General features: G+C 47.4%; 14 protein-coding genes across 14 annotated transcripts; 6 read left to right on the top strand and 8 right to left on the bottom strand.

Moving 5' to 3' along the window:
* Positions 1 to 93: 93 nt before the first annotated feature.
* RXT3 (Rxt3p) lies at positions 94 to 885 on the top strand (the record flags this gene model as incomplete). Its single annotated transcript, XM_022607887.1, has 1 exon — positions 94 to 885. One exon carries the CDS (start codon positions 94 to 96, stop codon positions 883 to 885), a length of 792 nt encoding a protein of 263 aa, XP_022464438.1.
* Positions 886 to 1,114: 229 nt separating this feature from the next.
* Positions 1,115 to 4,357, top strand: VAM6 (Vam6p; the record flags this gene model as incomplete). Its single annotated transcript, XM_022607888.1, has 1 exon — positions 1,115 to 4,357. One exon carries the CDS (start codon positions 1,115 to 1,117, stop codon positions 4,355 to 4,357), a length of 3,243 nt encoding a protein of 1,080 aa, XP_022464439.1.
* A 286-nt stretch (positions 4,358 to 4,643) lies between these two features.
* On the bottom strand, positions 4,644 to 5,942 carry PRS1 (ribose phosphate diphosphokinase subunit PRS1; the record flags this gene model as incomplete). Its single annotated transcript, XM_022607889.1, has 1 exon — positions 4,644 to 5,942. One exon carries the CDS (start codon positions 5,940 to 5,942, stop codon positions 4,644 to 4,646), a length of 1,299 nt encoding a protein of 432 aa, XP_022464440.1.
* A 409-nt stretch (positions 5,943 to 6,351) lies between these two features.
* On the bottom strand, positions 6,352 to 7,236 carry LOT5 (Lot5p; the record flags this gene model as incomplete). The annotated part of the gene is made up of 1 exon (XM_022607890.1): positions 6,352 to 7,236. The coding sequence occupies one exon, from the start codon at positions 7,234 to 7,236 to the stop codon at positions 6,352 to 6,354; it is 885 nt and encodes a 294-aa protein (XP_022464441.1).
* A 363-nt stretch (positions 7,237 to 7,599) lies between these two features.
* On the bottom strand, positions 7,600 to 9,021 carry SPE1 (ornithine decarboxylase SPE1; the record flags this gene model as incomplete). Its single annotated transcript, XM_022607891.1, has 1 exon — positions 7,600 to 9,021. One exon carries the CDS (start codon positions 9,019 to 9,021, stop codon positions 7,600 to 7,602), a length of 1,422 nt encoding a protein of 473 aa, XP_022464442.1.
* A 404-nt stretch (positions 9,022 to 9,425) lies between these two features.
* On the bottom strand, positions 9,426 to 11,132 carry ASH1 (DNA-binding transcription repressor ASH1; the record flags this gene model as incomplete). The annotated part of the gene is made up of 1 exon (XM_022607892.1): positions 9,426 to 11,132. The coding sequence occupies one exon, from the start codon at positions 11,130 to 11,132 to the stop codon at positions 9,426 to 9,428; it is 1,707 nt and encodes a 568-aa protein (XP_022464443.1).
* A 491-nt stretch (positions 11,133 to 11,623) lies between these two features.
* Positions 11,624 to 12,145, top strand: MTR2 (Mtr2p; the record flags this gene model as incomplete). Its single annotated transcript, XM_022607893.1, has 1 exon — positions 11,624 to 12,145. The coding sequence occupies one exon, from the start codon at positions 11,624 to 11,626 to the stop codon at positions 12,143 to 12,145; it is 522 nt and encodes a 173-aa protein (XP_022464444.1).
* An 877-nt stretch (positions 12,146 to 13,022) lies between these two features.
* FAT3 (Fat3p) lies at positions 13,023 to 15,245 on the top strand (the record flags this gene model as incomplete). The annotated part of the gene is made up of 1 exon (XM_022607894.1): positions 13,023 to 15,245. One exon carries the CDS (start codon positions 13,023 to 13,025, stop codon positions 15,243 to 15,245), a length of 2,223 nt encoding a protein of 740 aa, XP_022464445.1.
* Positions 15,246 to 15,648: 403 nt separating this feature from the next.
* On the top strand, positions 15,649 to 18,117 carry PXA2 (ATP-binding cassette long-chain fatty acid transporter PXA2; the record flags this gene model as incomplete). The annotated part of the gene is made up of 1 exon (XM_022607895.1): positions 15,649 to 18,117. One exon carries the CDS (start codon positions 15,649 to 15,651, stop codon positions 18,115 to 18,117), a length of 2,469 nt encoding a protein of 822 aa, XP_022464446.1.
* Positions 18,118 to 18,351: 234 nt separating this feature from the next.
* HYM1 (Hym1p) lies at positions 18,352 to 19,512 on the bottom strand (the record flags this gene model as incomplete). The annotated part of the gene is made up of 1 exon (XM_022607898.1): positions 18,352 to 19,512. One exon carries the CDS (start codon positions 19,510 to 19,512, stop codon positions 18,352 to 18,354), a length of 1,161 nt encoding a protein of 386 aa, XP_022464447.1.
* A 328-nt stretch (positions 19,513 to 19,840) lies between these two features.
* KNAG0D04570 (uncharacterized protein) lies at positions 19,841 to 20,275 on the bottom strand (the record flags this gene model as incomplete). Its single annotated transcript, XM_022607899.1, has 1 exon — positions 19,841 to 20,275. One exon carries the CDS (start codon positions 20,273 to 20,275, stop codon positions 19,841 to 19,843), a length of 435 nt encoding a protein of 144 aa, XP_022464448.1.
* A 313-nt stretch (positions 20,276 to 20,588) lies between these two features.
* Positions 20,589 to 21,308, bottom strand: VLD1 (Vld1p; the record flags this gene model as incomplete). The annotated part of the gene is made up of 1 exon (XM_022607900.1): positions 20,589 to 21,308. The coding sequence occupies one exon, from the start codon at positions 21,306 to 21,308 to the stop codon at positions 20,589 to 20,591; it is 720 nt and encodes a 239-aa protein (XP_022464449.1).
* Positions 21,309 to 21,552: 244 nt separating this feature from the next.
* YAP5 (Yap5p) lies at positions 21,553 to 22,335 on the top strand (the record flags this gene model as incomplete). The annotated part of the gene is made up of 1 exon (XM_022607901.1): positions 21,553 to 22,335. One exon carries the CDS (start codon positions 21,553 to 21,555, stop codon positions 22,333 to 22,335), a length of 783 nt encoding a protein of 260 aa, XP_022464450.1.
* A 121-nt stretch (positions 22,336 to 22,456) lies between these two features.
* On the bottom strand, positions 22,457 to 23,971 carry GAS5 (1,3-beta-glucanosyltransferase; the record flags this gene model as incomplete). Its single annotated transcript, XM_022607902.1, has 1 exon — positions 22,457 to 23,971. One exon carries the CDS (start codon positions 23,969 to 23,971, stop codon positions 22,457 to 22,459), a length of 1,515 nt encoding a protein of 504 aa, XP_022464451.1.
* Between the last annotated feature and the right edge of the window lie 890 nt (positions 23,972 to 24,861).

Here is a 24,861-nt window from a genome sequence, read left to right on the forward strand (position 1 = left end):
TGAAGAAAGAGCTGCCAATTTGGAATGCTGGTGAGTGGACGGAATATAGCTGCGGAGTCCGTTGTCATGACGGTTATGGAAAACAAGCAGTATATGTCCTCAACTGCAAACACGTACGACCCTAACGAGGCTTACAGGAAAACTCAATCCCAGATATATAGGTTGCAAGAGACCATACTAGACTCCAGTAAGGAGGCCAAGAAGAAATATCCAAAGGATATTGATAATAAGCCAGAATCATCAAACACTGGACTATTGGAGGTGAACTCTTTCCCCGTACTTCAGGATAACGATAAAAGATATAAATCGAAGCCCAGAGTTGTGCAATGGCTAACGTATTACGAGGGTCCCTCGGAAAGTACAGGAAAAAGCCTTCCCTTCCCCTACGATGTGGTTCAAAGGACACAACCATTCCTCCCCCCATTTCTCCCGGCATTACCAGCAACTTTCATAAATAAAATCATTAGCATAAGGGTGCCCTGTGAAGAGATTGACAAACTGCTACAGAACAAATCCTCAAGACTTGAAAACTTAGAACTGTGGGGGTCGGATATTTACACTGATGATTCTGATCCACTCTTGATGCTTCTGCATATGGGTGTGTTTCACGGGGACCCGAAGAATGTGAAACGTACACCAGCTAACTTAAAGGCACCTGATTTCGTTGTAGGTTCCTTTGAGGAGTCTAAGAATAAGAAATACGATGTTATTACAGATTTACTGATGCTGGACACCCTTGAATCGTACCATGGTTGCAACAGGTATGGGGTGACCTCAAGAGACTGGGCCGAGAAGACCCCTCATGACGGTTTAAGTTGCGGGGTTTACAAACTGGAGTTCAGAGTAAGAGATGAAACCATCGATTCAGAAAGATGGTACAAATGAACAGGATGTAACGACGAAATAGGGAACTCCATATAGGTGTAGACATGTTTGTACTTTAGAAATCGACATTTTTTAGTGTTGATCATTATATATGAATGTCTTATAGTCATAGTTGTTTGTTTTTTTATAAGGGAAATTTTACAATGTTTAACTGCAAAACTGACAGCCAGGTACCCCAGAAGACTATCCTTAGCCATCCACGTTAAAAAACTGAGCGCATTGTTGGTTGATGTTGCGAAGTACCTTAGTCTGTAAAGTAAACTCTCCTGGGATAACAGCACTGCTGCAAATCACAGAATCCGACAGATTGATCGTTGCCAAGTCCAGTGGTGCTGTGGAAGTATATTCGACGGACAAAAGTACGCATAGCTTCAAATTATTTCAGACATACCCTAAGCTGCTAAACTCTCTACCCGCCAATGAGTCTATCATTCTTGATTTTCTTTATTCGAAGGAGTTAGCTACAATTTTTGGGATATGCAAGAACGATCTAGTCCTACTTAACAGTGCCAATCTACACCTGTACGATCGAATTATTGACAAACGTGGTATCGGCGAAAGTTGGATACGAGAGTTAAAGCTTACTGGCAAATCAGATGAGACTTTCACTTTTCTGGTTTATACAACTAAAAATGCATCGCCCTCCAAATTACGATTGTTGATCTGGGAGGGCAGGACGTACACTAAGATGCTTGAGGTTTCCTTACCCACCAGCTCTGCTAGCAAAAATGAAATAATCAAGTCCATAAATGTGACAAATGCTGGGGATATTCTTATAGCAACATCGGCCGCCATATATCTGTGGGAATTCAACTCCGTCGTTGTACTCAAATTGGACCAAATATATCAAAGGAAATACCCCAGTGACATGATGACCGCCGCGCATGACCTACAGTTTGAATGTGACGAACTAAATATACCAAAGAGCAGAGATGATAAATCGATACGACATGATAGCAGTTCTGTGAAGACTAATTCCAGCAATAAGAGTAAATTTAAAATTGCATCACTTTGGAGATCAAGATCTTCAAACTTTCTTTCTGGTAGTAGTGCTGATTTTAGGTATTCATTTCGAGACGAAAGAACAAACGATATATACGTAGTTGATGGACGTACAAAGAAGTTGTACGCTCTTCAGTTACAAATGAAAGAGGATAGAGAATTGATATACTTGATGGCATCTGACCATAAACAGTTTTTCGAATGGAACTCCATGTTTTCCTCGATACATTATCTGTCATCAGATATACTGTTATTACACAATACAAGGACGATGAGGTTTGTTGACTATGAAAATGGGTTCACTTTTCTGGAAAAAGATTTTGAAGAAGGCATCAATCAAGTAAGACATATGACAGGAGCATATTTTATTGTATGGACGAAGAATGATCAGATTCAACTGTATCATTATCAAGTAGACGACATGGAGGATAAGAGCGCGCTGAGCAATGACGAGATATCTATCTGTGGTACCAACCACGACTCGTATTTCTATCAGCTTTGGAGAAGTGTACTTTTTTACAGATATTTTCTGACCTCAAAGGACTCATCAGAATTATGCGCATCAGAACATCCACAAGAGTCTCTAGATGTGTGCGCTATGAAATTAAGGGACTTGACCGTTGTTTGGTGTCTACAGATATTTGATAACTTGAAAACAAATATGAATCGCCTACGATCACAAGACCATAAAGAGCCTAATGATAAGGTTATCGATATGGTTAAACATGCAGAGAATGTCATTATACGTGACATATTTGGTTTTTTCATAGAGTTTTGGGCACCTCCACAATTGGTGATTTTGAAAACTTTCCCCACTGCCATTTCGTATCTCGTGGAAGCCTTGACCGGGCAAGAACACAAATGTATTTCGAACGAGGAGGAAACAATTAATGAGGGTTATTCAATACCAGCACATTTGATAAAAAAATGGTGCATACCGTATCTCACAGATACCAGAAGACATTTCAGGAACTTATTACTCAACGAGAGAAATCATTCGGTAAAAGGAATAATCTGGAAATATGCTGATAGAGAAATTGATTGGCATCTTGACTTTTTTTTACTGGACAAACATACGTCAATTACTGTCGAGACCATGCTGGCTCTAGTCGACACTGTCCTATTCAAAACGTATCTCTTGTACTATCCGGCCATGGTGGGTCCGCTAATTCGAGTGGACAACATGTGTGACATTACGATAGTAGTTGAAGATTTGAAGAAGAGAGACATGCTTAAGGAGTTGACGGAATTTTTTTTTCAAAGAAAAATGCATAAAGAAGCCCTGGAGTTTTTGGCCCAAGCGATCAGTCAGAACACCGATTTAGAGAAGGACCAAAAATGCCCACAGGAGAAAGATGAGGAGAATTTGACTGAACTGTTACTTATCGACTACTTGAAGCATATACCCAAAGATTTTATGGATGAGTTATTCTATTACACGAAGTGGTTATGTGATAACGAGAGCAACACGAAACGAAACGCGATACTAACTTCTATTTTTTTCCAGTTCAACTCAGTTTCTTTGGAACGTGACCATGTTGCTACCTACCAGTTTATCGATGGTTATGACCACGAACTTGGCAACAAGTATCTGGAGCTAATTCTAAATGAACTAGACTATAAAGACATTCAACTGCAAAATATTCTCATTCAAAACTATCTAGATCGATTGGATGACGCGGCTATACGAAACAAGCTCAAACTCTTATTAGAGGTGCATTCCACAGATGAACCAAACACGATACTCAAGTTGTTGGAAAATAAATTATCGGAAGATGTTAGCCTTTCAGAAGATAATCGCATTTTTTTAAAATGGTTACAGACGTATCCTCTTGCCAAATTAGGAAAACATGAGCGTGCCCTTGATATTTTGTACGATGAACTTGACGATTATACGAAATGTTCCACTTATACTGAACTGGTGTTCCGCAAAAATGAGAATGAAGGGCGAGCTGCTTTGATGTACTTTTTCAAGAAAATCATTGGTAGTCGTGCTTCAGACGATCAAGAAAACGATAAATTGGTTGTTTTTTTAAAGAAGTTTGTGACCAGATTGGACATCGTTGATATCTTTAAAGAGTTACCAAAATCGATGCCATTGAAAGATTTAAAGGAATATTTATCTCAGTCGATGAAAAGCCATGCACTGATGACCAACTCATTAAGAATGGACAAAAATGTTTTACAAGTTGAGCTAGTCAATGTAACGCACTCTTTGGACAACAACCGCTCAAAGTTCATACAGATAAACGAAAATTACAAGTGTCATATCTGTGGTAAAGCGTTTTCTACTTTTACGACAGATGAGGCACTATGGTTTACGATGAGAAATGGGAGAGATTACGTGGTCCATTATTTCTGTGGGAAAACCATACAGGAGAAGTTACGTAGTAGCTTAAATAAGAGGAGCAAGTTGGCATCCAGAACAGTTCTGGATATTCGAGCTAATAGCCTTCCTGATGTAGCGTAGAACACTCGTCGAATATAATATCTGAATAAAATTAATAAATAATGTACAAAAATGTGCTTTGATTTTTTTATTTCGTCTAATCTCCGTACTTAAGCCTTAGATGCATGAATAATAAAAGTTTTATTTAGAGATATTCAAAGGTTTAATGGGGGAAGAGGAAGCGAGCATGACGCCTTAAAAACAAATAAACAGTGAACAAAACCAAGTAGCGATTTTTTAGCGCTCCAGTTTTGAGTAAAAGATATAATCTTTTATGTTCTTTTTTTGTTCCCGAATCTTCTCAAGACTATAACGTTGCTAATGAGTCAAAGAGGACGGAAATGCTTTCACCGTAGTGGTCACGACGAATACATTCAGCAAATATAGGTGAGACATCGATTACAACCAGTTTTTTGCAGCTCTGTAAATGGGCCACTGGGATTGGGTACGTGTTTGTGACGATGATCTGATGGATGTATTGGCACTTTTCCAGTTCTTCTAGACAGTTGCCTGTGAAAATACCGTGAGTTGCGACGACGTAGACCCTCTTAGCACCACAGTTTTGAACCAAATGTTCTGCTGCACTTATGAAAGAGCTTGGCCTGTCGATCATATCGTCCAGGATAATGGCGGCACGACCCTGTACGTTACCAACAAGCGTGATCAATTTCTCCTTTGGCACCTGGGATGGACCCTCGTCCTCGTCATCCTCTGAGTCAACTGCATCATAAGTGCCGCCGAGGGCAAACGCATGGGAGTCTGTGGCAGCAAGGGACAAGTCATCTTCGTCCGATTCCATGGCGACCTCCACTTCAATATCGTCTATTTCATCGTCCCCAATAACGTGACCATTACGGATTCTTGCCGTTTGGATCCCATTTGTCAATATTATATTTTCCTCCTCATCAGGATTGTCACCTGGCCTGACAATGGGTCTGTTTTTCCTCAGCATGGACTGTTTTCTTAATTTCAGCTGTTTCAAGTCCTTATTCTGCGAGTACAAGTCCTTAGAACGACGACGATCGGTGTGGATCATTGCGAAGTTGATCTTCAAGGAGTCCGCCAGCGCGGTGACCCTTTTAGTCCCGCCAGCGTTTTTTGAAACGACAACGGCGTTCTCATAATCCGGGACATTCTCTCTGATCCACCTTGCCAAACTTGGGCCACCGTACAAGTTGTCCACGGGTTTGGAGAAAAACCCTTGCATCTGTGAGGCGTGCAAGTCCATGGAGACAACGTGGTCTGCTCCAGCCATGACCAGCAGGTTGGCCAACATTCGCGCAGTAATGGCACCCCTGTGTTTCTTCATCTTACTCTGCTTCGAGTAAGGGAACTGTGGGATCACGGCAGTAATTTTCTTAGCGGAACCACCTCTGCAGGCGGAGACCAATATAAGGAGTTCCATGATGTGGTCATTAATTGTGGGGGAACCAGACTGGATGACGTACACGTCCTCGTCACGAACAGACACACCAATCTGAACAGACGTCTCCCCATTAGCAAACTTCTTCAAAGTGCATGGAGCGGGTTCAATACCCAGTCTCCCACAAACCAGCCTACCTAGCTCAGGATGAGAATTACCGACAAAAACTTTGCACTTACGCATTTTTCCTTACCAACAGCGACCAACGGATACCTGTAGAAAACAACTTGATTGTTTCCTTCGTGAAAGAAACCCGAGAAGACGGTAAAACAAGCTCACGATGCAATGCCACTGGCTGTTGAAGTTGTAAAGATAGGCTGCCCTCAGATGTCGAAAGCAGAATTCGATGACTTTTTTTTTCATGAAAAAAAATTTTTTACTTCAAAAAAAAAAAAAAAAAGACAAGCCCTAATTTCTAACAGTTAGGGCTTGGGCGGCGATGCGGAGGTGAGGCCCCAGTCAACCTGTGTGGGTCGTGAAGGGCTGGTGCAGAGTGCGATGACCTTGGGGATGGCTTTCTTGTCACAGAACTGTGAGCTGACAACCCACTGGGATGCTATAGAGAAAAAAAAGTGGCTTCCCGGAAGGTTTCCTAAAGGTTTCTCTGGTTCTTTCGCCCACTAATTCTGTTCTCCAGTTGGAAACGGAGAGTCATGCTGGCTTGAGTCTTGTCTCTGTTGACAAACCCGCTTAGATCTGCATCGGTATCCAGATCGTCTGCAAACCCTGTATTCTGAAACCTCGTATTCTGAATGAAGTCTGATATTCCGGAAAATGCAGCCGCGGGCTCGTCTGCCACAGATTCTTTGTCGATGCCGTCGTCATCGCGGAACGCATCCCAGTGGAGGTCCATCCCGACAGCAAGTGCGTTGTGACAGTTCTTTACGAGATCGTCACCTCTGTTCATCCCAAAATCCATAAAGGTGAACAACGTTTCAATCTCCGAGTTGTAGTGTCTTTCGTACATTGAATACTTTGGGTAGAGAACTATCCCGACAGTACTAATGTTGCCAGGGTTACTCGATACCGCTACCGCTGCTGCCTGTAGTTCACTGGGCGGTACTGGGAAAAACTGGTCCAGCACGGTGTCCCTCTCCAGCGTCAGAACAAGCTCTATGGAATGGCCTTCCTCTGCAGTCCCATTGTGTGTTGCTACGGCATGGAACATTACACTCGTGTAGGGGACCTCCAGCCCGTGGCCCAGAACGTTGAACCACAGGATAATGCAACTGTTCAAGATGAACAACTCGACGCACTCAAGGGAATGCCCATCCTGCCCGTTAAGCAGCGTCAGTATAAAGTCCCGCCCACCACCGTACAGGATCGACTGGTCACTCAGATCAGCCAGGTGGAGGGGAGACTGTAGCGTCCGCGGTTGTGTTCTCTTGAACACTGTATACGGTATGACGTTTTCCACGTTCGGCTTGATGTTTGCGATCTGACATGACATCTTCTGCGATACTATGTTCGCCTGCATTTTCCTCCTTCTGATGCGGTGCAAATACGGAGTAACTGTACTGTCTGTTGGTGCTCACGAAACCGCTCTTTGTGTCAACTGCGAACAGTTGGAAAACAGAAAAGAAAGAGAGTGAAAACTGGAAAATGATTCCCAAAATTACAACTCGTTCCTACATATTTTATCGATGTACACCGATATAACTCACAAGTGACCCCTTTTGTTGTCTCACGAACCCAGTTATGGGCCAACAGGTGGATATAGAGAGAATTTCCGGTGTTTGAAAGTGTTTGTACTTACGTAGTTGAAGTATATGTGTGTACATTAGAGTCACTCTAGTTGGAATCAAAAAAAAATTATGTATGTGCAAAAAGACAGTTTGGTTCAGAGACTCGCGATGTTGGCTTGTGCCTCCTCTTCATTGATGTAGATTGTGTCTGCTATCTGGTCAAAGCCGTTGAACGGTGTCGCCGCGGAGGAGGTGTACGCGCCGAGGTGTGGGAAGTAAAACCAGTCTCCTACGACCAGGTCTTTGTTCAGGTAGCACTCCTTTGTAATGCAGTCCAGCCCATCGCAAGTGGGCCCCCATATGGACACTTTGTACCGGTGGTTCTTGGAAACGGCGTGTGGTGGCGCCGAGGAGTCGAAGTCGAAGTAATGGAACTTGTCGCTGTGGTGGAGCACACGCGGTGTCGGGTTTTGGTGGTCGAATAGGATGCAGTTCAGGTTCCCGTAGACACCGTCGTTTATGTACAGCATCGCCTCGTCGTCGTTCACTTTACGCTTTGCTATGACGTGCGTCGCAAGCGTCAGCGTGGACTCGGCAAAGTATCTACCGGGTTCTGCGATGATGCGAACCCCGCATCCCTCCGGGAAGAACTTCTCAAGGCCGTCCCGCAGCACCTGGCTCGATTCTTTGAAAGAGTGCAGCTGGAAGCCGCCACCCACGTCCAGAAGCGTCAGTGCGGGCAAAGTGAACGAGCTCTCGGCCAAGTCGAACACCCACCTGGCGTCACGTATCGCGTAGTAGAGCGAGCTGAAGTCGCTTGCGCCGGATCCGACGTGGAAGCTGACCCCAACGAGGTTTAGTTGCAAGTCCTGGCACGTCTGCAACAATTCGGGCACGGAACTCAACGCGGCGCCGTATTTGGTCGAAAGTTGACACTGCGCTGTCGAGTCATCCGTCGTGATTCGCAGCAGCAGTCTTGCACTTGGGTGGAATTTCTTGATCTTGTGTAACTCTTCGACGTTGTCGAAAGTGGTGTATAGAACTCCCTGCTTCTCTGCGAAACGGATGTACGAGGACATTTTGCACGGGTTAGCGTACACGATCCTATCTGGATGGATTCCAAGTGCCAAGATCTGTGCAATCTCCATCTTCGACGCACAATCGAAGTTTACGCCCATTTGCGCAAGGTAGTACAGTAGCTTCGGGTTTGGGTTGCACTTAACCGCGTAATGTGGCGTCACTCTGGGCAGCTCCTTGCGCCAGTTTTTGTATAGAGTGACCAGCTCGTTCAGGTCACACACGAAGAAGGAGTTCTCCTCCCCAGGGGAGCACGTTTCCTCGTTGATGGAAATGATCCGTTTCTCCAAAGCTCTGAAAATACCAGCATGGTCTGGCTCGTGGTGCGGCGACGCAACAACACCAGTGGTACTCCTCACACGGTCCAGGTACGCCCGCAGACATGAATCATCAATTTCGTACTTGGACCCGCACATCTCACCTTTGTCATTGGACGGGGATTCATCGACCAGAGTCACCGACGACGCGGCAGACAGTTTTTTTTCAACAGACAGTGACATACGAGTGTGTATGCTGCGTGATATGGAATGGGAACAGGACCAACAGCAGAGAAACCACCCTCCACCAAATGAACTCCAAGAAGAACAAAAAAAAAGCAAAAAAAGGACTATGTCTCTGGAAAAGGAGGTCAATAACTCAATTCTTCAGACACTCAACACCTTCAACTAACACGATCACGACGTTACTGGGGTGTATCTCATCCACCAGTGGCAACGAGGGCACCGCCCCCACGTTCTCTTTTATACAGCAGCAAAAAATATCGTCAAAAAATTTTTCAAAAAAAAAAAATTCCAAAAAAAATCGGGAACTGCGATGAGGTCGAAATCTCAATGTATTGTAATAGTATTAGTATTTAATGGATACAAAAGGGACGTTGCAAAGAGGGGTTGGCGTGCGGGGGTATTCAGTGCTCTGTTGCTGTCATGGAGTCGCAGAAGAGGCATCGGTAGCCGACGATCGTAGTGGCTGTGTCTGGTGCGACCCCGCTAGTGACGCCTCGTGCTTTCATGATGTTGAGTTCGCCCTTTGTCGGGATCTTCCTGCACCGGTTGTTCAGGCATCTTGTGTGCGTCTTCTTGAACCGTAGTCCGCACGAGTTGCACAGCTGGTCGTGTTTGTCGATGGACCAGCTGGGACGCCAGCAGGGCGAGTCGCTCGAGTGGCAGGAGACGCACACCCTTGTAGTTGCGGGGTAGTGATGTTGCCCCGTCTGCGTGTAGTGCTTCTTTGTTCGTGGGGTGGACCCGACGCTATGGGATTTCAGAGGCATCGCTGCGTTGCCGTTCATGCTCTGCGTTGTGACCTTCGGCGTGGTCTTGATGAGAGAGGAACGGACTGGGCTTGTCGATGGTGTCCCCAGAGTGAACCGGTGGTAACTTGGCTGCGACAGTGACGCAGATGCAGATGCAGGTGTCGCTGTAGTAGAGGAGGCCCTTGCACGATTTGCTGGTGGCGTCACTGACCGTGCCCTGCTGCGTGTAGGGGATCGAGACCGATACTGTAGCGGTGCGTTGTGCGATGCAGGGGAGAACTCGTGCGAACTCGCACTTGAACTCGATAACGATGCGATCGTGATCCCTGCAAAGGAATTGCTGTTCAGTTTCAGAACCATTTGACCCGTGGAGTCCGTCGTTTGCGTGGATGCGCGTGACTTGCGGCTCATTGGTTTACTGATTCGTTTCGAGTTCGGTGACAGGATATCCCTATCGTTCAGCATGTGTCTTATCTGTAGTGCTTTGAAGCTGTTTGTCTTCCTGTGCGAGGTGGACCTCCCCTGTGCGGCGCTCGTACCCGAGATATTGTCCATTTGATCGTCTCCATGGCTCTGGCCCTTGCCCTTGCCCCTGATAATCTGTTCCCGGACCAGCTGGACCAGCTTTTCACTGACGAAGGGGGTAAACTTCTTCTCTCTCAGGTCACCCTCCAAGGGCTCAACAACCTCTGAGTCCTCGCACTGTCTCTTGGGTGACATTGGCGGTGTCACAGGAGTCCTCAGCCCCGTGCTGCCATTGTAAGCGCCAATGCGGCTAGTGGCAAGCTGTTGGAATTGATCTTTCGGTTTCAAAATAGACGGCACACTGGGCGGAACCTTCACATGGGTGGCCTGTTCCGCATTGTCTTTTATCTTCATGAAGTCCTGGTAATTCTCGCCCTTGCACCAATGGACGAGGTTAGCCCTCCAAAGCGGCGTGGTCTCCGAGGTGTCAGGGTATATGTACGAATTTTCCTGGATCCTTGGGTCCGGTAACAAGTTCAAGTGTCTCAACGAGGGCAGTTTCGTTACGTGCGCCACACTGTTCCTTTCGCGACCCCTCTTCTTATCTATCTTATTGAGCGTGGTGGCGGTGGTTGGGGCCAAGCTGCTCAGGGGGGAGTTTGGCGTCATTATCGGGTGAGGATGATACAGCAGGTGTGTGGGGGAAGGTGGTGCCGTGAACGACTTCCGCTTCCCCAAGCCAAACTTGCCCATTGGGACCAGACTAGGAGAGACCGTGGCGCTATTTGCGTGCAGCTTCCAGCCACGGGGCCCCTCGTACCCCGTCTGCAAAGGTGGCAGCAGAAGATTGTCAGCGAAGTAACTGTGCCGTGTACTGGGAGAATGTGTAAGCATTGTAGAAATGTAGCGATGGGTCAATCCGGAGAGTTACTCTTCTAGTTTGTTCACCCCAATAAAGAAAACAGGCGGCAACCCTCCGATCCCGCCAGAAGCCCGCACCCTTTCCAGGCTGGCTCACACACATATATATATATGTGCATGCACGTAAGCCAGCAGCCGATCTTGCTGGATCAAGCGCACTCTGCTGGGCTGCACTGTCCCAAACGGGTACTCGCTTACAGCCCGCTTTGGGACATGCGTCCAGATCCGGAAACAACATGCCCTCCATCACACTTCCTAAACGGGACACGCCCAGCGCTCGCAGAGCCGATCAGATCTGAATTTCCCGATTTGGAAATCCAGATGGCTGCGCTTATCGTTCTGCACGGCGGTCTGTTCTGGACGGACAGGAAAAAGAAAGAAGCGTCGCACTGCTGACCTGATTAGGATCCTCGTTGGTACACTGGCACAGGACAGAGCTAAGCCAAACACAGACACACGCAAAAATGAACCAGCAAGGCGCAATCACAGACACTTTTGTGAAGAAAGTGTTTGCGCACCTGGACAACACGGACGTAAACAAGCTTGGTGATTTCTTGTCGCTGTTCCAGAGTGGGTCTGCCAAGATCATACTGAACTCTCAGCCGTTTGGTGACCCGACGCAGTTTCTAACACTGTGGCAGCAACAGGTGGTCGCCACCCAGCACACTGTACAGAGTGTAGACTTCCACCTTATCCCTGGCTCCGGGATGGTCGTTTGCAACGTCACTGCGAAAGTGCGGTTCGACGAGAGTGGGAGGGACAAAGCGGGAGTGGACGCCACGATAAGAGACGCAAACGGTAGCGGTGCAACGCCACGCCGCGGTGCGGGGAACCACACCCCGAGAACCCAGTGGGGGCCCTATTTCGGCATTTCGCTGCAACTCGTTCTCAACGAGAGTATATACCGTAACAGTTTCCAAGGTTGCATCAACGCATTCAACTACAGCATCGTTTACAAACCTAGTGACACTCTTATGCAAGTGTGACACCCAAAACAAGATAGAGGGGGTATAGGGTTGTCCATTACTCATCGCCCGTCCACGCCTAGCCGGTGCACTTCCCCAACACTCCAACCCCTCCGCCCTCACACCCTGTATGTAATCCTCCTGTACGTACACTACGTACTCGCACTGCACTAAGAGAGGGTATTCAAGCTCTTTATTTTACCCCACATTCGGCCAGGGCATAGCCCAACACATTCGCCCTTGTTTGAGGAACGACTTTAAGGGCAAGAGCGAAGCCGCCTTTCCTTGTTGAGTTCACCGAGAGGTAACAAGAACGGGGACGGAGAGGGGGAGAGAAGGTCGACCGAAACCCTGTTGGTTCTCTCTTCGACCTCCGTCTCTCCGGACTGCTCTACGTTCTACTGTCTGCTGCTACTGCTACTGTTACTGCTTTGATGACCGCACAGAGAAAAGCGTGTTCTTGCACACGTCTGTCGCTTCCTCTACTGCCCTGCCGCTTTACTATCGTCTTCCCTCCAAAGGAAAAAAAAAGGTAACAAAAAGTGCTTTACTCTCTCTTTGAGATGGGGCCCTTTTATGGGAAACCTTCAGCGGGTTATGTTCATTGTTGATTTCTCCAACGGTTTCGAAGTTAGGGTAGATTACCATCGTGCAGGGGTTGTATTCCCGTAGACCGTGAGTCTCCTCTCTTCTTTGCTTTATTTCTCCAATCTCATGTGTTCTTGTATAAAAAGAGGGCTGAGTCGTGGCAATTCGTCTTCTCAGAGTACAATCTTTGAGCTCCCCCTTTCCCCTTCTCGGTCAGTTTTCAATTTTTTGGATTGACGGTCATACTTTGATAGTTACAAACAACAACAGCTGCCTCTGAGAATTAACAGTACACGGGAAATCCTTAACTATGAGACTGCTGCCAAAGGAACCTCACTCCCCCAGGAGAAATATCTTATGGCTTTGTTTGAGTCTTCTTTTCGTATTCACCGCTTTTATCTTGACTATAGTCGCGACTGCAGGGTCCACTGCCAATTACTCCCCAATCAACAATGTCTACCTGGGTAAAGCGGACATCTCTCACATCAACGTGTCAAAGGTCATCCCACAAATGTCCCCGATCCTTACTATCTTAGGTACTGCGTTAACCGCTCCAAACAGTTCGCTCGACCAAATTTTCGGCGCCTTGAGGAACGTCGCAGATACACCAGCACTGACACCATTGATGGTGCTCCTGTCAAACGCTAATAACACAAACGACACAATAATAGCACTGACCGATTTGGCACCCTTGGCTCTCGAGGGGAACCCAGAGGACGCGACGAAGGAGGCTGGTCTCCACTTGCAGGACGTCATGAGGCAGTCGAACAACGGGAACGATACATTGATCGGGCTCGACGGGTTGGTTATGGCGAACTTGAACCACCTGAACGACTCACAGGTCGCAAACTCCAGTGAGACTACGCTGTCTTTGTTGATGGATTCAAGCGACCCCTTGGAGACCACAAGGGCGCTTAGAGTTTTGAATAACATGACATTGTCACAGAAGACCTCGATGCTACCCGTGTTCAACTTGTTCCAGTACAGCGACAACACAACAGCACTCACTGAGTCCTTACATACTATAATGAACTCCAGTGCAGACATCCCACCTTCGATGGCCACCACTCTACTGACCACTTTGCAGTCTTCGCTATCCAGTGGGTCCTCCAATATCGACTCCGTTTTCAACAGTTTGAGTAACGTTGTGACATCGCAACAGAGACCCGCCTTGCAAGCTATCGAGTCGATGCTCAAGACCTCGAACAACGTCAACGGCACGCTAACTACGTTAGGGAATATGATCAGGGCGAACATTACGCAGAACCCTGCTGCCAAAATAGCTTTGCCAGCATTGATCACGGTGGTGGATAACGCTGGGAACACTACACAGGCTCTTGCTGCTGTACAGTCCCTCGCTTTGGTTCGTGACACTGCTTTGGCTGATGAACAACTGGCCTCCTTGGGGACCATGCTGAACGTGTCGACAAATCAGAAACAAACGGTGCAGAGCTTGGTATCCCTTGAAGAGGGACTAACACCAAATTCGACGACGATCCAGTACATCCCTTCCCTATTCAAACTGATCGAGGCTTCGGGCAATCCAGCAAAGACTTTTCCCGCCTTGGTGACGCTGACCTCGTGGGCGCAGCAGAATCCAGACACGTTCAAACCGATCGTTTCAATCCTACAGTCCGCGAACTCGGTGACCCCGGTCACACCTGAACAGATGAGGACTATGACACCTCAGCTCCTGCAGTACTTGGAGATCCCCATCTACTACAGACTGTCGATCTTCACGCTTTGCAAAGCGAATATAAACGACGACATCATCGAATGCTCCGAGTCACACGCAGTCCAGAACATGGACTTCAGGCAAATCGTATACGACTCCCTGGTAGCATCACAGTTCTACCCTTACATGAGGGCTCTGGACATCGGCCCACAGGACCTGTACTTGGAAGGTAAGCTACTGAGCAGGGAGCACGAGTACGTTCCCTCAATCAAGGCGGTCCTTGCAATGAACATCTTATCGATCGTGACGAACTTCGCCGTGTGCTGCTTCATCGTGTACATTCTCATCTCAGGGTGGAAACACATGTGGGCGTGGTACACGGTGATCATCCTCAACATGTGGGGTTCGCTGTTTGGCGGACTGAGCGGCACGATCATCTCCGTGGTCCTCGAGGTCATCAAGTCCGGAACGCATGACGACAACTACGGCGTTGTATTCACCTCGGGCGACGCGTACTTGGGGCTTATCTGGACCGCGTTTGCCCTCTCCTTCATTACGGGCGGGATGCTAATCCTCTCCTGGTGGTGCGCCAGGAAGTGGGTGCGCTCAACGACTAGAGGCGTGCAAGATAGTGACTACGAGAAAGCTTCTCGGGAACACTGCTACAACCAGTACGGGCCTGGTCAAGTCGAGGTTGTCCCCGCGCACACGAACAGCACAAGAGACGGAGAAGACAGCGGCAGCGCGTTCGGGAACGAGAAACTCGTCGTAGAGTCAGACGAAGTCACCGGGCAACCGGACTCCAGTTTCTCCTCAACCGAAGTCGCGGCGCAGCCCACGAATACGAACAGCAAGTAAGGTCCACTCACGACACGCACTACACACTACATAGCTTCATCGACATTTGCACTTGCCAACTGCGTCCCGATGGCACCACACGCCCATCCGTTCGCAACCTTAATGTACCATAATATCTAATGTATGTATTCGCATCGCTTTCGATGCTCTTCTAATAAGATATCGCTTTCTGTTGGAGTAAAAAAGCGGGGACTACCGCCTGTTAAGTTTGATAATATAAGGGTCCCTTGCGTTGGGTGTAGAGTGTTCCTTTGGATGGGGATCTGTTCGCGGTGGGGGCTTTGGTTTCTATATAAGGGGGAAGGAAGTGCTGTGACTCTTGATAGTTCTGTATAGGTTTTACACACACACACACACATACACACACACACACAACAACATATTATATATACTCCGCGGTGCAATGAGGTCTCCTGTACTGAACTTCTACCAGCGGCACAGGGTTGCCATACTGCGCTCGTCGTACGTTGTGTTGTTGTTTACGACTCTTATTGGAACCGGTTCTAGCAGTAAGAAGACGGATAAGAAGGGACCCAGTGTCGAGAAAGACGGCGGTTGCTCTAAGAAAAGTGGGAAGCACCTATCGAAGAAGATTAACAAGGTAAATAAGTCTGGGTTTGAGCTGGGCACAGATAGCGATGATTCAGATACGGCTTCAGTGACTTCGTCTGATGATAAACTAGAGGTCGCTCAGTCGTCGCCTGCGCCCCTGGGACCGGAGCGCGATTTGGAGCGGAGAAAAGAGTTCCTTTTCGGACTCGTCTTCCGAGATAAGAAATGCCTGCTTCTGCTCTGCACACAGGCGGTGCTTCTGATCATCAGGACGTTTTTGTCCCTGCATGTGGCCACTTTGGACGGTAAGTTGGTCTCCACTTTGGTCAAGGCCGAGTACGCAAATTTCGTGAAGATTCTGTTGGGCCAGTGGATGCTGCTGGGTATTCCAGCAAGTTTCATAAACAGCTTGATCGCATACGCAACGAAATGTTGTTCCATTGCAATCAATAGGAGAGTTTCGAAACATTTACTGAACAAGTACCTGTCCAACCACCATGTGTTCTACGCGGTCGCCGCCGCTTCACCAGAAGTTCAATACAATTTGACGTCAGATATTTATACCTTCGCGAACAACAGTTCTTTGCTACTGAACCAGTTGTTGAAACCGATGCTGGATTTGCTTCTTTGTTCGTTCAAACTATTGATGTCAAATTCAAGCATGATGGGGGAAGGTACACTGGCCCTTGGTTTGATTGTTTACATGTCCAACTCGATGATCAGACTGATTCAACCGAATTTCACGAAATTGACTATGATAAGATCCTCCCTTGAGAGCTGGTTTAGGTCGTTGCACTCTAATCTACACACAAATAACGAAGAAATTGCATTGCTGAACGGCCAATCTAGAGAATTGACTAATCTGGATTACTCATTCTACCGTCTCGTCTTGTTTTTGAACAGAGAAATCAAGGCTAAAGCATTATACGATCTAGCATCAACGTTCATCATCAAATACACTTGGGGTGCTGCAGGATTAATCCTTTGTTCAATACCGATTTTCTTCAAGGATAAAACTGAGATCATTAGCAAGTCAACATCTCATGACATGACTGCTGACTTCATCACCAATAGAAGATTACTGGTCACTGCATCCGGTTCAATCGGGAGATTCGTGGAGTTGAAAAAAAATATACAACAACTCAAGGGTGTCAGGATTAGGTTGAATCAATTTAACAATCTGTTGGACAAGCACTCGAACGTCCAAACATCATTGGACGAGGAGAACGATAAAATTGAATACAACGACTTCTTAATTAAATTTGAAAACGTCCCACTAGTGACCCCTGCTGACCAAGTGTTGGTGGAAGAGTTGAACTTTGAATTGTCGCACGGCCATCATCTATTAATCATCGGACCTAATGGCTGTGGTAAATCGTCTTTATTTAGGATTCTTGGTGGCCTATGGCCGATGAGGTCTAGCTACTCCGGGAAGCCAACGAAGTTGACCATGCCCAGAAGAATCATCGGCCAAGATTGTGCCATCTTTTATTTACCACAAAGGCCATACATGAGTAATCAATCCAGTTTCCGTGAACAGATCATATACCCTGATTCTTTGGAACAGTTTGAGGAAAGATTTCAGAACGATTTTGCCGCTGGAGATGGCGAGCTGACCAACATTTTGAAGCTGCTCGATTTGGAGGACTTAATATCTGAGAACATGGCAATCGCCTTGGCGTCTTCTCTAGTGAAGGGAACAACGGATGAATCGCCCCCAGCGGAGTCCATTGACATCAAAGAAGCCTTCGATCTGGTGAGAAATTGGTCCGAGGAACTGTCCATTGGTGTTCAACAGAGGTTAGCCATGGCCAGAATGTACTACCATCGACCCAAATTTGCCGTCCTGGATGAGTGTACCTCTGCAGTTTCCCCTGATATGGAGCAGAAAATGTACAGTACTGCACAAGAACTCGGGATTTCTTTGATTTCCGTATGCCATAGGACGAGTTTATGGCATTTCCATGACCATTTGTTGAGGTTTGATGGTAAAGGTGGTTACCAATTTGGTCCATTTGACCCAATCGAGAGGTTAAACGCGGAGGAGAAGCTGATAGAGTTGAATAACCTACTCGATCAGCAAGTTCCTCTTTGGGAAAAAAAGCTGAAGGATCTGTCCATTGCGAGGAAATCTAATATTATCAAGAAATCTGAGACCGAGTTGAACCTCTTATCTCAAAAAAACTCAATAACACCTGCGAAACGGAGTTCGAGTTCGAACCAAAGTAAACGGTTGCCCGTACTTTCTAGCAAGAAAAAACCTGTGAAGAAACAAGTGACTGAAAATCCAGAAACAGTTCGGAAACTGAGAAAGGAATAGTTACTTTCAGAATTTTCTCTCTTTGTAAGGTGCTAGGCGAAGCTGTTGCATCAGCTGCGTGTACCCCCCCTCGTGTATGTATTTATACCTGAAGCTCTCTTTCTCTCTCTACGTATTTTTATTTTATTTATATAATAGTGATAATGGTGGCACCCTTTCACACACATGAGTAGTTCCCATACATTTAACGAATATTTTTGCGACTCCTTTGGGACCTGCCCTGTTCGGCCCAGTTTACGACGCCGGGTGCTTTGCAGAGCTCGTTGACGACGTCGAAACCAATACTGTGTTTGATGCGGGTTTGCCGTTGTCGTTGTTTGAGGACACAATTCGTGGAAGCTTATCAATCTCTTGCATGACAAAATGTTTTTCATCTTGAAGGATGGAGTCCTGGTTATCTGTAGCGAAGGACTCGAAATACTTCAAGAGGTTGTCTCTGTTTTTAACGAGGATGTCAAACACGGGTTTGGTCTTGCGTGGGTTTGCCACGATGACTTTGAACACGTTAAAGGCATCGAGTTGCAAGTTCTTCGATTTATCGGTCATCAAAGTCATAATAAGTTTCAGATTATCAGGCGAGTTGATGTAGGTTAGCATAAGCTGACTGTTTGCCTTCTCCATGATGAGCGAGGCCAGTATCTTGGTGCTCTGCCTCTTGGTCACGTAGTTACCGTGTGCGATGAGCTGGTTTATGTTTCTTATGAATTTTGCCAAATTCTTCTCCTGTGAGAAGAACTCTCGAGATACGAGCCTTGGGTGTGTGGTGAACATGTCATTCAGTACCTGTAACGCCATGGTACTTATTTCGAAGTTGGTTATCCTCGCGAAATCGAAGAATTTCCACAGTTGTGGGTCCCGCAAGATGATCCTGCACAGTTGTTCATGCTTGATGCAGTCCAGGATCATGTTCCCAATGATCAGCTCAACATCCTGCGGGGCATCGCTCTTTTGTAGTATCAGCTCCGCCGTTCTGAGTATCAGAGTGATGGTCTTGGGTTCCGACACAAAGTAGTCCACCGTGACAAACTTGTTATCCTTTGAGTAATTAAGGCAGATTGAGAAGATGAAGAGGACCTCCTTACGTGCCTCAAACTCTAGGTCAGTGATGTGCAGCAACAAATCGTAAAACAGGTCTCCCTGGTGCATCGCCGAGTACAGTTCGTCAATGGACGCCTCGGTAGGTTTGGGATCAGTCTCCCGCAGTATAAAGTGCCGAACGCCAATCAGATACCTCGAACACTCCTCCTGAGCCTTTCGCCGGCCATCACTTGTCGAAGCACTACCTATCTTCGAGAGCTGGTCGATGATCAGTTTGACATAGTCGGAAGACGTCTTTGGGTTCTTCTTCCACCAAAACGCAACGTCCAAATCCTGGTTCTTATACTTCTTAAACATCACTGGGAAAGGGCAGCACTACTGTAAAATAAAACCAACACTGACACCCGTGTGTGTATGTGTGTGTGTGTGTGTCTATCAAACTCCAAAGTGGCAGACTCCTCGCTATATCTGTAACTCTTACTCTCTTAATCTCTTTGAATGAGTGGTTCAATATATCACAAATATATCGGAGTCCAAACGGGTTCAAGACGAAACGAGGACAAAACATGCCCAATGACTGTCGGCGATCCGTCGATCCGTCATCCGTAGAGTTGGACACATACTCGTGTACATACACACATACACTTATCTATAGAGGTACGTCGGTTCGGCCCGGGCGGAGAGTTCAAATCACCAATTTTTGGTAGTAGATGATCTTTGCGGCCCACTTCCCGTTGATCTTGAAACGCTCTCTTTTGATGGACGCAAGTTCGTCACCGCCGCACCATCCAGACTGTGCAAAGTTCTGCTCGAGTATACACAGTCTGTGATCGTCCGCCCGCCCCTCCCGAGCAGTCTCCTGACGAAGCCTGGTGGGTTCTCCGGCTCGAGTCGTTTGTCGGTGAGCAGCGCGCCGAACAGCGAGCCATACAAGGTCACAACGTGGTAGTGAATGGGACTTGTTTCGAGCTTCATCTCGTCTTGCACACGATGTTCGCGATATCATTCCCTTCAAGCTGCGTACCGAGGGCGAAGCTGGCACAGAGTCTTTGGTTATTCCTACGTTCTTCGTTACCGTGGTGCGTTGAATACCGACACCGGGCCGTGGATTCTGCCCCATCCTCACCCAAATGTGTGCAATTGATGGGCGGCGGTTCACGGGGCCAATTCGACGCTTTATCAGTTCGTCCCAGCTACATCTCGACCGCTGTTCTCTTGTGAATCACCCGCGCCAGCGCCTGCAATTACAACAGCATGTCTGAGTCGGCCAGGAGTGTGTCCTGCATAGGAACAGAACGCACCATCAGCTCAAAGTGGGCGATGAAACGGTCTCAGCTGGTTCGCTTGTGCTGGTTGACCTGGAAGACGAAGAGGGCCGAATTGTTCAAGTGGGGCGAATGTTACCAGTTAATGGTCACTGAGTCCTGTAGTCACTACCCATGGACGGTGCCATAGTTGTAGTTGTACGTTTCTGCAGTTGCATTGGGAACCCCCTCGGGGGCGGTGCAGCAGTACAGGTTCTGTCTGAGCAGCCCCAAGACGCCATACTCGTGGTGCATCTGGGAGCACCAGGGTTGCGGAAACAGTCCAACAGTGTCGCCACTGCTGCTGTGCATAGCGTTCTTGAAGGCCAGCGACAAGAGCAGCAGCTGCAACAGTAGGACGAACAAGTCGAACACGAGGACAAGGACGTGCATCTTGAACCACAACGTCCCCCTGCTACTAAACTCATCGATGAGAAACGTGAACAGGGTGTGATGCAGTGAACCACTACCACGGGGGTCCCCATCGGCAGCTGGAATTGGGACGTGAGTGTGGATCCATAATGAGAAACCCGCTTGGAGTACCACTCCAAGTTGGAACACTTTCAACAGCTTCAAAACGATCCCTGCAGCAACACTGCTGCTGTTGTTGTTGCTGTCCCCCGTCTCTGTGCTTGCAGCAGGCGTCACGACCGTCTGGTTCTTGACGATGGAGTCGACGAAGTGGCCTACCTGAAGCAGAAGCAGCCCGAGCACGTACAAGAGGACCGAATCGTCGTATATAAACCTCAGGAAGAGTAGCAAGTGGCACAGCGTCTGAGCATTGCCCACGAGATGCTCTTGCGCTCTCGTCACACTCGTATCCCACTTTATAACTCGTATCAACGCCATCCCGATGAATCCTGTGCCAATATACACGGTGACAGAGCAAGTTGGACAACACAGATACGTTCCCTTAACAGACTGCCAGCGTCTTGGAACTTTTTCTTGACACACCTCCGCCACTAACAACACCACATTGGGGGGATCAGCTGCCTGTTCGTGTTAAGACGTGATAGTAACTTCGAATCCAACGAAGAAGAGTATCCCATACGACGAAAGACGGTGACAGGAAAGGGACGGCAACAACAGGGCAATGCAGGCGTCAGACAACTCACATACGGCTACTAAAGGTGCTGTTCTAAGGCAGAGTCTCCGTGTGATCCACCCTAAGCGGTCCTCGGAGGATACGCAGTTGCTCTCCAGAGTGCACCTGTCAAAGCATTGGAAGTTGCCCCCAAGGGCGTCTAGATCGATGGCGACTCTCACAACTACTACTGTGACTACACAGGGACCTGTTCAATGTACAGGGCTGGAGTCCAAGAGACAGGTACAGAACAGGGAGGCGCAGAGGGCGTACAGGGAGAGGAGGGCGCATCGCCTACAAGAGTTGGAAGACACTGTTGAACAATTGCAGAACAGACTCCGGAAGCTGTCTCAGCAGTGCGATCGACAGGAGAGACGCTGTCAGGACTTGACTGCCGAGAACGAATCACTCACGAGAGAGGTTGGGGCTTTGAAGAGAGAAAGGGACATGCGAAGTTTGAAACCAGTTCTCCTGCGCAAGAGACGCTCCCAGCACAGGGCGAACTTCTCAAAACCAACTTCTGTGCCCAAAGTTGTGGCCCGTAGGATCTTCGAGGAAACCACTTGTGGATTCTGCAACGAGTCCACAAGTTGCATTTGTTCCGAGTTGGAACATTCGACCACTGGCACGAACACTGGCCCTGTGGCTTCCCTAAATGGATCAAGCTGCTCTACAAAACCGGATACTTGTGAGAAATGCACCGACATTGAGAACTCCTGCATAGTACCGCTTGCCAGGGACGTTGCACCCTTGGCTCAGGAAAAGATCGACTTCACTAATTACAAGAGTTGAACAACTCTCGCTCAAGGACCAAGAGGTGATCAAATCTTAATGGATCTCCGTTACTAAAACATGCTACGTAAGAAACATAAAAGTATAACGGATACGGGCGCCACAAGGACGCCGTTACGAACTAAACTATATACTCCCAAATGTGAGCAATTTCCTGAATATACATTGGTACATTCAGCACATTCCCAACACCTTTAGATTTCTTGGTAGAAGATGATGACGACAACGTTGATGATGACGCACCGCTGGCAGCGGCATTTCTTATCGAGGCTACAGATGAGGAATCGCTGAAAGTTGTAGATACCGATGATGCGGAGGAGGATGAAACAGAAGATGAAGAACTAATTTCAGAGGAAGAGGTCAGGGAGGAGAAGGAGGAGGAGGAGGAGGAGGCAACTGTTGACGAGGACGTCATGGAACTCGAACTTGAGCTCGAATCTTCATCGTCAGTGTCATCGTAACACAGGTTTTGAGTTGAAACAATGGTCCCCAGAGGTTCACCAGCACCTTCGGTGTAGTATGCAGAGGCCGCACTTGGTAACGCAGGCAGCGTGTTGTTGGCTTCCCATATACCCGCTTGGTAAGGCGGGCATTCTGAAGGTTCGTTGGAAGTGCTGTAGCCACCATCACCTTCAGGATTGGAGACTTTCGCGTATTCTTCCTTCAAGTTGTCAAAATCTTGCAACTTAGTGACCTGCTGCCCGTCATTGCTAATTTGGACGAGGCCATAGTTGTTTGTTTCGTTGGAGTATTCGTACACCAACCCACCGCTGAACACTGAGCTCATTTGGGAAGAGTACAGCGATTCGATTTCAGTGAACGGTCTTGAACCTACCACCTTATTGCAGCCGAATTCGCTCAAAAAGACGGGAACCGAGTAACCTTTGTACAAGTTCATCTTAGTTTGGTACCCTGAAACTTGGAATGAGGAGTGTCCACACCATGAGTAATCATTTACACCAAACATATCAATTCTGGAGTCAGCGTCATCACCACAATTAAAGTATTCAGCAGAAAGCTGTCTGTTCGCTTCTATATCCGCCGCACTGTACCCAACAGGGATTTCCCTATACTTCCTTGCACGAATATACTTCTTCATGTCTCTGACAACAGCCTTCACGTAGGTGGCAGTACCGGTTGTGTTATCACTGTTGATGACCTCGTTAGCAGCAAAGAATCCCAATACGTTATCGTATTGGGCAAATGCGTCTACGGTTGCAAAAACATTTTGCAGGTAGTCGGCGTTGTACGAACACGCACTATTGTGCCTCGAAATTGCTGCGCTCGGTGTATTCACATCCAGAATCAAGTAGATACCGTTCTCGGCTAACAAGTTCATGCATTTGGAGTGGTCTACCGAGTTATCAACGGTGTAAACCCTCACGGTGTTGATTCCAAGGTCTTTGAAAATGGGCACGTCTCTCCCACAGATGTCAGCATCTGCCAGCGGATCAGTCAAATTGGAGGACCCGCCCGGTTGGTAATCAACACCCCTTATGTAGAACCTTTCCTTGGTGGCAGAATTGAAGAAAGCGTTTCCTGATATTGTGATAGGTGCTAGCGACGAACCACTGGATTGCGATAAAGCACTCCCAATGAATAGTCCAAGCACGCTCAAGCACCAAAATAGCAGCATTCTTAAACAAACAGAAAAAAAAGGCGAATAAAGAGAGAGAGAGAGTTCTAACGCAGCACGCTGAGCTGAGTGCGTTGCCCTCTGAACTTGAGCTGATCTCCTCCTCGCCCTCGATGGTCCAAAGGACCGTCTGTTTATAAATGGAAAATTTTCTCGAAGTTGCGGCACTTTTGTGACGCAGACGCCCAAAAGGGTAAAAGTGTAAACAAACACGGCGCGCTGCTATACTCGACGTCCACAAGAACGTCGCGACGCTGTGTGTCATTATAAAGGGTGCAGTCTGTGTGCTATTCCCCATAGAATTGCCAAGCTAGATGTAGGCTTGTCGTCTGGTCCACCTTTAAACCTGCTGAAAATTCACCCCTAGCAGGAACTGCGCAAAGTTAAAGAAATTATAACCTTATGATCTTAGTAGTATGTACTCAATGGTAGCCAGACAAACGCGTAAAGGTAGTAGCATTGCCATATTTTGTAGTTAGGTTACACATATCGGCGAGAAGCTTCCGGCGTCGGGCACGCACCGTCTGCTGGGAGAACCCACCACACTCATGGTTCATCTATGTCCACAGTTATAAACTTCTATCTTATAGATATCATACAATAGTGTCTACATTACAGCTTTCTCGATCACTTAGTTTATTTACCGGGAACCACGCTGGTAGCCTACAAGAAATGATGTATTAGATAGATAGCATATATAATAAAAGTACAATGTTCAACAGATGCATGCCACCAACAAACTGCTAGAAGCTAAGAATGATGCTGCACTACGCATGTTTGATGTGTGGCAGGGTCTTCCAGCAGACGGTCACTGCCGAGCGCCGGAAGCTTCTCCCCCGTATACGCATTATATAGGAGAGTTACATAAACTGTCGATGAATTGTTTTCAT

The sequence above is a fragment of the Huiozyma naganishii genome, chromosome 4, assembly GCF_000348985.1.
Source record: "Huiozyma naganishii CBS 8797 chromosome 4, complete genome".
Lineage (NCBI taxonomy): Eukaryota > Fungi > Ascomycota > Saccharomycetes > Saccharomycetales > Saccharomycetaceae > Huiozyma > Huiozyma naganishii.